General features: G+C 31.0%; 1 protein-coding gene across 1 annotated transcript; it reads right to left on the bottom strand.

The window, feature by feature from the left end:
* Window positions 1-3,531: 3,531 nt before the first annotated feature.
* On the bottom strand, window positions 3,532-9,551 carry LOC137810413 (gibberellin 2-beta-dioxygenase 8-like). Its single transcript, XM_068611652.1, has 5 exons — window positions 9,307-9,551; window positions 8,813-8,928; window positions 6,123-6,578; window positions 4,546-4,867; window positions 3,532-4,172 (listed from the first exon to the last, which is right to left on the bottom strand). Exons 3-5 carry the CDS (start codon window positions 6,575-6,577, stop codon window positions 3,912-3,914), a joined length of 1,038 nt encoding a protein of 345 aa, XP_068467753.1. The 5' UTR covers window position 6,578; window positions 8,813-8,928; window positions 9,307-9,551; the 3' UTR covers window positions 3,532-3,911.
* Between the last annotated feature and the right edge of the window lie 1,707 nt (window positions 9,552-11,258).

Raw genomic sequence — 11,258 nt, 5'->3', positions numbered from 1 at the left:
TGTTTCTGTTCCAGTTAGCTAAACACTTCATTTCTCACTAAACACCCACCCAACACTAATCATGACACTTTTATTTTAAAATATGAAATAATTTGGAATGAATCAACTTAAAAAAAGGTGTACATGATCTAAGTTTATTTGACAAATTTCACATGTTTGTGCACCTTGGTGGAAATAACTGCAAATCCACATACGTTTCCACTTATCTCTTCTAGGCATGTCAAATCTCATCTTTCAATTTATCACTTTGTTTCTACCAATAGAAACTGAGTCTAATAAAACACTAATTTCTCATAGCATGATGAAACAACTTCATACCTTCATTAAATATATACATCTATATTTAGTGCCAATTGTATCTCAAAATTTTCTTTCAAGAGAAATACTTACGGAAGAAAAATAGTTTTCTCTCTATTTTTTTTCTTTTTCTTCTTGCTTAATATAATTTTGAATTTTGATAATTAGTTTTTCTTTTTCTCTTAGTTTTCATATTTTTGTGTTATTTGGAAGTAGAAAGAATAATGAGCACTCTGAGAGATTCAAAATGGTCAATGTTCAGCGTGTGATGTAGATTGATATGACAACTAAAATATGCTGATTTCAACGTTGTGTTGTAGTTGGACATAAGTGGAGCTTGCATTCATGCTTCTGTTTTTCTTTCACTAATCCATTTTTATGCCACATTTTACCATTAATCAAACCACTACTATAAGAAAATCATGAAATAAAAATCTATTTCTAGAAACCAAAATAATTAGTTGCAATAATAACTAAATTAGAGACCATTTTAGAAACTAAAAAGAAATTTGGTTTCTAAATTAGTTTCTATTATTTTCTATTATTGTTAAATAGTTTCTAAATTAGTATCTAATTAGCAACCAAGGTTTTAGAAACCAAATTTAGAAACTAAATAATTGGTATCTAAAACCTTAGTTGCTAATTAGATACCAATTTAGAAACTATTTAACAATAATAGAAAATAATAGAAACTAATTTAGAAACCAATTTTTTTTTTGTTTTTAAAATGGTCTCTATTTTAGTTTCTATTATAACTAATTATTTTAGTCTCTAAAAAATTGGTTTTTATTTTATGATTTTCTTTTAATGCACATTTAATTTTTAAATCGGAACCATGAGAAAAGTCAAAGGAATGTGAAATTTTACTGTTATTTATAAATTGTCACCTGTATCAGAACTATTTTAAAATTTCTACAGTTGATCTTTATTTTGAAATTAAATAGCTATAGTTAAAAAAATAGATTTTTGTGTTCTGAATGGAATTGTGGAATAATTATAATATTAAATTTTCATTTTGGAAAAATAATTCCGGAATAGAAAAATTACATTTAAAAAAAAATCCAGAAATATATTAAAAAAATTCTGAAAATCAGAAAAGTGTTCCAAAAATACGAATTTGAAAACATGTGCCAGAAAAGAGAAGTTGGATCCCCCACTTTTTAACGATACTTTTATCATTTCACACGAATATTTGGTGCAAGTTCAAATTTTATCAGTGCAGAAAATAATTCCTTAAATGTGAACTTAGTAAAATTAAGTAGCCAAACATGCTTCTGGGCCATGATCCATCCATATGGATGTCTTCAAAATCATTCTATTAGGCTCACATATTGGGTTCACATGTTGAGAAGCTATTAGGCAAGTTCTTCCTGTACCATCATGTAAATTTCAATCTGCACCCACTAAATAAACTGCACCCACTAAATAAAGGTTTTAACTACCAATTATTTAGTTTCTCAATTTGGTAGCAAAAACATTGGTTGCTAATTACATACCAATTTAGAAACTATTTAACAATAATAGAAAATAATATAAACTAATTTAAAAATAAATTAAATTTCTTTTTAGTTTCTAAAATGGTCTCTAATTTAGTTACTGCAACTAATTATTTTGATTTCTGCAAATTGGTTTCTACTTCATGATTTTCTTGTAGTGATCCAACGTCTTTCAAAATTTTCAAAATTATTCTTTATTTTGGATTTGAAAATTCCAAATTCAAAAATCAAAATTTAGTTTTAGAAAAGAAAATCCAGGATACAAAATCTAAAAATACATTTTGTAAAAGAATTTATAGAATTAAAAAATGTGTCTTTCTAATCAAAATCTAAAAATGTATTATGGAAAAGAAAATTCAGAATACAAAATCTGATAATGCAATTTGGAAAAAAAATTACAGAATTCAAAAATGTGTTCCAGAAATTCAAATCTATAAATGTATTCTGAAAAAGAAAATTCAGAACACAAAATCTGATACTCCATTCTGAAAAATAATTTTTGAAATTCAAAAATATATTCCAGAAATTCAAAATTCAGAAATATATTTCGAAAAAGAAGTTCCAAAAGTATTTATTTATTCACACCTTCCTTAAATAAAAGGTCATTTTTGTTATTTTATAAAAATATTTTCGTCACTTTCAATGACAAACCCTTTTCCGCTATTATATGATGCTAAACCCTTTTCTGCAACCCAAAGTGAAAATCCACTTGTTATGTATTATTATACAAATCTCAATTTCAAAAATAAAATAAAAAGTTTGAGAGTTGCCTTCATACGCTTTTCATTGTAACCTTTTTCTTTAGCATATGTATAAATTTTTCTTTTTTTCATAGCAGAAGTTATACAAAAACTATTTCATAATGATTTGTGTTGTGGAGACCAGTCATTTAAATAGCATATTTTCTACTTGAGAATTTAATACGAGCAAGTCCACTCAATGTAAAACAACTTTTATAACACTTTTTATTATTATTATTATTTAAATGTAAAAAGTTTGAATTAATTTATTCAAAAATAAAATAAAATGAATAAAATTTAAACTTATAGCATTTCTTGAGATTTTATCGAATAAAAAATAATGCTTAAAAGGTTATTCGTAAAGTTCGTCTGTAATTACTAAGTTCTGTTAACAGACCCACTCACTGAAAGAATAACACATATTTACTTATTAGTAAATGCGAATGCAATTTTCAAAGTAAAAAGAATAATGTAAGTTAAATGTCTCTTATAACATAAATGAATTTACTACTTCAAGTTTTAACCTAGTTATGAGTGTTAAACAAAACCTTTAACATCCAGCAGACCAATTATTGACCTATATGTATTCCTATAAAAAAAATCGTTTACAAAGAAAAATAAATAAATAAACAAACCTACAAATAATCTTAATATAGGAACTCTTCACCTATATATGTTCATGCATCAAACAGTTCCCAGAAGCTAGGGCAAAGTCGGCAAATCCTGCTTGTGAGTGTGACATGTTCTAAACTGTGTTTTTATCAATAATAAAAAATAAATAAATAAAAATATTTTAGAAATGGTCAAACTTAAAAAAAAAATAAACAATTCATTATAGTTTCTCATTAACTTTCTACTACTAAAATAAATATAGTCTCACAAACCTAAATATATTACTTATTTTTAATCAATACATTCAAACCAAAAAACAACAGTTAGAAAAGAAAAAATAGAAATTATACGAGATTAGACTTTACTTGAGTCATAAAAGAAAATGGTAATGCAAAAAAATAATATTATTGTAATAAAATTTATGAGCACTGGTCATATATATATTTGGTTTATAAATATGTATGATGTTCTGAATTGGAATACATACATGAATGGGAATGGCTCCCTCTGTAGTGAGCATGTAATAAATAGAAATTGTAGTTCTGCTATATATATATATATATATATATATTACAGGTTGTGGCTGAACAGCAGACATAATGAGACAGCATCAAACATGCAGACTGAAACCATTTACCATACTGACACAGTCTGCAGATTTTTATTGCTAACCCAAACGTACACTGATCTATCTCTCTTCCACCTTCCTCACTCTTATACCACGTAACGTAACCTACAACAACATCTTTTATAATCATAATCATAATTATGCGCTTGCTATGTTCGAACTTCCTTCGTGTGTGAGAAACCTGGGCAAGCCTATTTTGGTACCCAACTTCTGAACATCATCACGAACCTGTTTTCTATACTCCCGAAAGCTGAATTTTCTGTAAATAGAGGGCTCTCTGCAACTCTCTATCACAGTATCATTTGAAGGACACAAGAAATACGCCATAGAGAACCTCTCTAGTTTCGGGTTGGTCATAACGCGATGCTCCACGCTCTTGTACACCCCGTTGCTCCATGCCTACACACACCAGTTGCCTAACGTTAATTAACGAGTAATGACACTAAAGAAGTAAACTTTAAACCTAAAATCTATTTATAACTTAAAGTTTGCAGCATGAATGAAATATCATAATCTTTAGTTAACTTGGAATTCCAAACACACTCTTCTTACACCGAAGCTACCACTTACGTGAAAATATATATTATAGATGGTTCAGTCCGATAGGAAATGATATAATAGATCCAACAAATTCTCAATAAAATAAGTTTTAAATGATTCTGATATTAGATTAAGAAATTGAATTTAAGTCTAATTCAATCTTATAAAATACCGATTTATAAGATAAGTTTTTGTCCAGATGAAATATGAATATAAGAGAAAAAGTAAATACCTGGAACAAGTCACCAATGTTGATTATAAGGGCATCGGGGTTTGGTTTAACTGCGATCCATTTTGTGTCTTTGACCAATTGCAAACCTCCAACCTGATCCTGATATAATATGGTGAGAAAGTCACTGTCAGTGTGTGGCATGAGACCGTGAATCCCAAAAGCAGTAGGGCATGGAGGATATCGGTTGAGTCGAAGATAGCAGGTGTTCGCCAAACAATTCTCCTTAAAGAAGGTTGACTTGTGACCCATTTTCTCCGCCAGTATGTCGGCTAATGTTTGTGCAAGGCTCGAAACTGTTGTAGCAAACTGTTCAATTGTCGAACTGCAAAAACATGCATCCAAATAAATTCATCAATCACCGTTAACTGATTTGTTACACTTGTCTTTCCTATAGCAATAAAGGTGAATTTTAAAGTATGACCATATATATAACAATATCTTTATATATAGTATTGTTTTATCGAGTCAAATATTGATGGAATGATGTTGTCAGTGTTCCATGACTGTAGAGTTTTCGGCTCCAGCTGATTGGCAACATTCACGTGAGAAACTAGAGAATGTGTAGGTCAAGGGAACCATAAAAGTATAGGAACCATGTGCATATATACCAAAACTGTGTGAACAAGTTCGGGGCAAGGAAGAAATAATAATGTCTGCGTCATGTGGGTTTAGATTGTAGATAACTATAAAATGCATGGAACTGATTAATAACAGTAATAAAGCAAGTCAACACATCACCCAACTGAACAGTTTGTGATAGTGGCGGAAGAAGTTGACAAAACACCACTTATTCTTTGCTTTTCTGTGTGAAAAGCAAGAAGATCTGCTGCTGAATGAAACTGAGCTCAGGTTTGAACGGGGCCAAATGAAAATTTCAACTTTGTTTATGAAAAATCTAGAAAGAGAAGAAGCTAGGTCTTCATATGTCCACATTTCATTTACACCAAATAAATGCTTGCAGACGGAAACTAAACATTACTGAATATTATATATAACAAAAGTGGCATTTAAGTGCTTCACACCTTCTTGCCAGGAAGAACTCTACGGTATTAAATGCACCCATAGTTTTCACTGATATTCATATAACATGCAATTCCATCTTTTGAGTTGCAAGAAAAAATAATAAAATTTGGATCTATGTCATAACTTAAGCATTAAATAACATGTTTATTCACCATCCTAAAATAATTCATACATTCACCTTTGTTTTGCTTCCATAAAAGAATTTAGGGATATAGTTCTCTAAAGTACTCTTGGCAAAATAAATAACAAATGTTTGGTATTTGTTTCAAAAGTTAATTTCATCTACCGAAGAATGTTCTGAAAATTAATTGTGCACATAACAAAAGTGACTACATATTGTGCATTACTATGAATGAAACTGGTATAGAACAGCTTCTGGAAAAGTGAAATTTACATGTTTGTATTGATATAGGAGGAATAAATATAATAGAAAGAATGAGTTAGTAATGTTGAGAAAGATAAGAGATTTCTTTATAGTTTTTCGATGTATGTAGAAAGATATTATTATCCTTTTTCTTCTTGATTAAAAAAAAGTGATGAGTGATGAGACGTACCTAAGAGAGTTTGATCGAGAGGATCCTAGTATATCGGTTAGAGGAATATGAAAGGCTTCTGACCAAGATAACTGTCTAATGCATGTGGCAGTGGGGGTTCCCCAACGGTAGCTTCCGGCGGAGAAGTTCAAGAACTTGTCCTCTTTCATCTTCTTCTCAAAGGGTTGCCTGAAAACTTTTTCTTGTTCACATCTCAACCTGCTGAAAATATCACTGGAAATACCATGGTTCACGACCTGGAAGAAACCCCAGTCCCGTGAAGCCCTAGCTATGTGTGACTTGCACTCTTCCCTCACACTCTCATCACTCTCCTCTAAACGGCTGAGATCGATCACCGGAAGCTGGCATTCCTCGGCCACCAGAAAATCGTTATCAGAACCATTAATATTCTCTGGGGTCCTATCAAATAGGATCTTGTATGCCTCGTGAAAGGGTGGGTCCGAAACGGAGTCCATTCTGATACAAAAGGTGAGAAGTAAATGAGTGAAGGCTTTCTCTGATGAACACCAAAAAGAGATAATAAGGACAACTGATTTTTGGTTGCTTTCTTTTTTCTGTTTATTTCGCCTTCGATCGAAACGCTTTAGACTTTGGAGACAAAGCTCGCTTCATGTCTTTTTCTTCAGACAGATCCATTCATTTACTTTATTCTTATATCTTTTCTTTCACACAGCTAAATTCTAACCCCCAATACAAATAAAAATATCTATATTCTTGGTAAAAACAAATATTTATGTTAAGTTAAGTACAAACTTCATTCCTAATAAACTTATATGAAGTTAAAATCAACTTTATAATTCTAACTCAATACACATAAAAACAACATATTTCATGTCCCCACGCCATATTTAGGATTATCCATTTGTTTGTAACACTGACGCAACTATTTAAATCTATTCCAGATTTACTTAATCTTCTCACTAACTTCTTCAAAGTCATAGCAAGGACAATGATGCAACGATTAACCCATTGCTAGATTGTGTTTGTTTCGTAATTAATTAATATAATACACTTTCATACTATTTTTTTTATATATGGTAATTTATTTTATTAGTACAACACTTGCTATAACTATTTGTTTAACTGCGTACACATATTCTTTTAACAACTCCTATGTTTATGTACAAATTTTTCTTCTTATTTTAATGCTTTTACACATCCTTTTCATTCATACATCTCATTTATATGCACTCTTTCAATCATTGATGCACGTGTCGCTTTCTCTATCACTTTCTCCAGACTTTTAAAAAAAAATCATTATAGTATTTGAAACTGGTTTAATCTAAGAAAAAAAAACTACCTTGCAATTTATTCAATTCAAATGAGTATGCTCAATTAAGTGATGTTCAGAGTACAAGATTCCTTGCATTTAAAAAGTAATTGCAAGGTTCTACCGTCATCATCCAAAAGTATCTTAATTATTTTTTTAGCTATATTTCATTTTATTATTTAGTATAAAGCAGTTATTTCTATAACTAAGATTTCATCATAGAATCTACACTCTCCTTTGGAGGGTCATGGAGACCCACTTTTAGCTGTAGAATCCGTGTGTCTCTATGTATATATATATATATATATATATATATATATATATATATATATAGTGAGAGAGAGAGTTTAGGATGCCTTTTAATTTTGTTTTAGTTGGTAGAGTTTGGTTACATAGTAGGAGGTTTCATTTTTGGTTGTGATATATATTTGAAAAAATACTTTTTCAATTTTTTTACTTTTTTTTTATAAAAGTTGAATTACTTCTGAAGTATACCTATTTAATTTTATTATTTTTTGCTGATGATAAATAAATATATATATATACACGGATAATTAAATATTGACAATCCATTTATTTTATACTATCACATTACAATTTCAATACTATTATTTTAATATTTTTTTATATCATTTAATTACAAATCTATTCTTTATTATATATATTTATATCTAAACTCGTTACCTACATCAATAATAATATAAACTTTAAGGTTTGCAAAAATCATTTCCCCAATATTAATTAATGTGTGGTGGCTTCTGGTTAGCAATATTTGAGACGGGTGTATTTTGTATCTAGGGTAGGAACAAAAGAGTTGCGTCTCCATGGAAGCGTTAAAAGGAAACTTGGAGAAGGCACGGTAACATCAAACCTATCTTTGTTTTTATAATCAATGGATTCGGATTTTTCCATAACATGCTAAATTTGTGGCTAATTGGAAATGTCTGTACCCTTCAACTTTATACTATCGCTCTCTCCGCTTGCCTTTGTTTATATATATATAAACCAGAATAGCCCATATATGGTACCACTACTTCACTACTATTTATTAATGCCCAAAATAGAGTATTTCTTATAAGAAGAAGATAATGATGATGATGACGATGAAAACTGTGAATTGGTCAAAAAGAACATAACTTTTACCACATCAAGTAACAAAACTTTGTTCTTTTGTTTTCACACAGGTAAACGCAATAACACTTACCCACACACAATACTAATTACATTTTACTTCTGAGTCAGTGAGTTGACAGATTCACATGGTCCCATCTAAACAGAATTATCGGTCAGACTTAGGTGTGGCTCCATCCGTTGACTTTTGAATTTGAAAGTTTTATCAATTATGGTTCATGTTGAAGATTTTATCAAAAATAATAAATTAAATATCTTGCGGTAGTAGGTAAATTAGATAGATATATACCTGGTGGAGGATTTATTAACAGCTATGAACTGAGTCCTATATGTTTACTTTATTGTGTTTTGGATAACCTTCAAGTTCCGTCAGATGTGCCCACTTCTGCATTAATGTTACAGCTTCTGCACACAAGTTCTAAGGAGCATGAGATACCAAAGTGCAGCTTACGATGAATTCTAGTGTAAAAGCTGCTACAAAATATAGGTTTTACGTGCATGACGTCTAGAGCTTCAGATGTCATATACATATAAACATAACCAAACTTACATATACAACAAAAAATTAACAGAAACTTTAAACATCTAAACGAAAAAACATTGACACTAGCATGTTGCGCGAGAATTTAAACACGTGAATCACAGAAACTTGTAACCATATATAACGTCTTATTTCTGAGAAAATAAACCTGCTCTGCTTCGAGCCTTGAAAAATTATGTTGAAACTATGGTATATTTAGAGAAGAAAGTGAAAAGTGGCAAAGTATAAGGAGGGTTACTTACAGAAGAAGAATAGTACGTTTAACTAAATGAAGCTCTGGTTGAGTGTGTAAGAAAGAATGTGGTATGAGAAGATTGGTGGAGAAGATGATAATTTATAGGCAACAAGTGTATCAATTATTGTGAAAATTAATATGAAGGAGACTTAGATAATTGAAAGGCTATGCTGAAGAGAAGACCATGCGGCGCATGGTTCTATCAGAGAAAATATATCTACTATCTGCCTCTCTTTTTTCTTTTCCTTTTTCTTTTACGTTTTGATTTGTTTTCCTTTTAAAGTGTACCGATTTTGAACATGCGAACTTCCTTCAATTGAAGAGTACAGAACAGTAAAGGAAAGATTGAAGAATTGGATGTCACAAATCGGTCGACTTGCATGTCCTGTCCCACCAAGTCATTGTTTCTTCATTAGTTTGTAGAAATGAGGCAGAACACGTTCACACGTAAAAGTAAATGGAACTCTCCCTACTTTTGGGTGCATTGATAAAAAAAGATAGGGTCAAAAAATAAATAAAGCACTACCATATTCCACTTTTAACCACAGTTATTAAATGACTACAAGTTAATGTTCCTGATAAAAACAGTTACTATCACAACTATTGAATTTTTCGTCTTATTCCATCGGTTATTCCTTCGGTCGGGCAAGTTGTTGGATGCTTGGAGTCATTCTCGTTTTCGTGTTTCTCCTTTGGTTTTTGATTTTGGGTGAACACCGAATGGGGTTACCTGCGGAAGGCACTCCAACGCTCAAGTCAGTAAAACGGGTGATTGGTATTCAGGTAGGTGCACAGTAATAAATGACTTACCTTGTTCCTTGGGATGTGTGCTATTTATATTATTTTAATGGGCTTACCTCATTGGATATGATTAGTGGAATGAATCACATTTAGGATTGCATTATCTAATCCTTGATGATGGTTTAACTTCACTAACTTTGATTTGAGCGTTAATGGTCATACGTATCGGGCGGCCGATCGGTGCGTCATGTCTCGACCGGTCGGCCAGACAAACAAAGTCGTGCCAGTGTCTTGGTCATCTCAGACAGGGAGATCGAGACACGTCATTTCAAGAAATAACAACCCTAAAAATTAAAATAAAGATAAATTTAAAAACATAACTTTATTTTATAAAAATCTAATGAACACAAAAGAATTTATTTTTTTATATAAAATCATATTTGATTTGTTTTTACTGAGTGTAAAAGTTAGGCAAAGATAATGAATTGACAGAATGGGAGATGTGAGATGGATGACAAGTAAGCCTATTCACAAAATCCATGTCGGCACCCGAACATGTCTCCATCTCTAGGTCACTTCCACGTCAACATTTTACTTCACAAAGACCAGAGGTTGAGGCAAGGGCATGTGGATGTTCATGTTCATGTTCATGTTCATCCGCAGTGTAGAATCCGTGGCCACCTCCTCCAAACCCTCATAAATATCTTTTTATTTTCACTCTTTTCTAATCACTTTCCATAATATACTATAACTACCTCACTCACCCTTTATCTCAATCGACAGTGACCAGGTATGTTTTGGGAAAAACCAGACACCTTTTGCCTGCAATTTGTTCTTCACGTTTCCTCGGGAAATTAAATAATATTTCCCCACAGGACCCACCCTCCATCACCCTCCAAACTCCATAGCCTACGTATCAACTGCCCCTAAGATAAACATTCAAGTATAAAACTATTAACTAATTTAAAAATGGTTTAGAGACTATTTTTGAAATAATTTTTAATAAAATCTGTTTCGAACAAGTTTGAACCAAGAAAACTATTTGCGTTTTTGTTTCGGTTAGTTGGTTTATTTCTTCTTCCTTTTTTTTAAATGATTTTTACACTTTTTTTTCACTCATTTACTTCTTGTCTTCGTGAAATCCAAATTCGGATGATACATGTAAAAGACGCTTCAATGTTCAAGTGAAATCTCGATATTTGGTATTCGGTACTGTTA

This window comes from Phaseolus vulgaris, chromosome 2, assembly GCF_000499845.2.
Source record: "Phaseolus vulgaris cultivar G19833 chromosome 2, P. vulgaris v2.0, whole genome shotgun sequence".
Classification (NCBI taxonomy): Eukaryota; Viridiplantae; Streptophyta; class Magnoliopsida; order Fabales; family Fabaceae; genus Phaseolus; species Phaseolus vulgaris.
This window is presented reverse-complemented; position numbering and strand designations above follow the sequence as displayed.

What these genes read in the sequence shown, in the direction of transcription:
- LOC137810413 (XM_068611652.1), bottom strand. Translation starts at nt 6,577, where the DNA reads ATGGACTCCGTTTCGGACCCACCCTTTCACGAGGCATACAAGATCCTA. An exon ending in TCTCGATCAAACTCTCTTAG is followed by an intron (nt 4,868 to 6,122) that starts GTACGTCTCATC and finishes ATGTTTTTGCAG; the next exon opens with TTCGACAATTGAACAGTTTG. An exon ending in ACATTGGTGACTTGTTCCAG is followed by an intron (nt 4,173 to 4,545) that starts GTATTTACTTTT and finishes TGGTGTGTGTAG; the next exon opens with GCATGGAGCAACGGGGTGTA.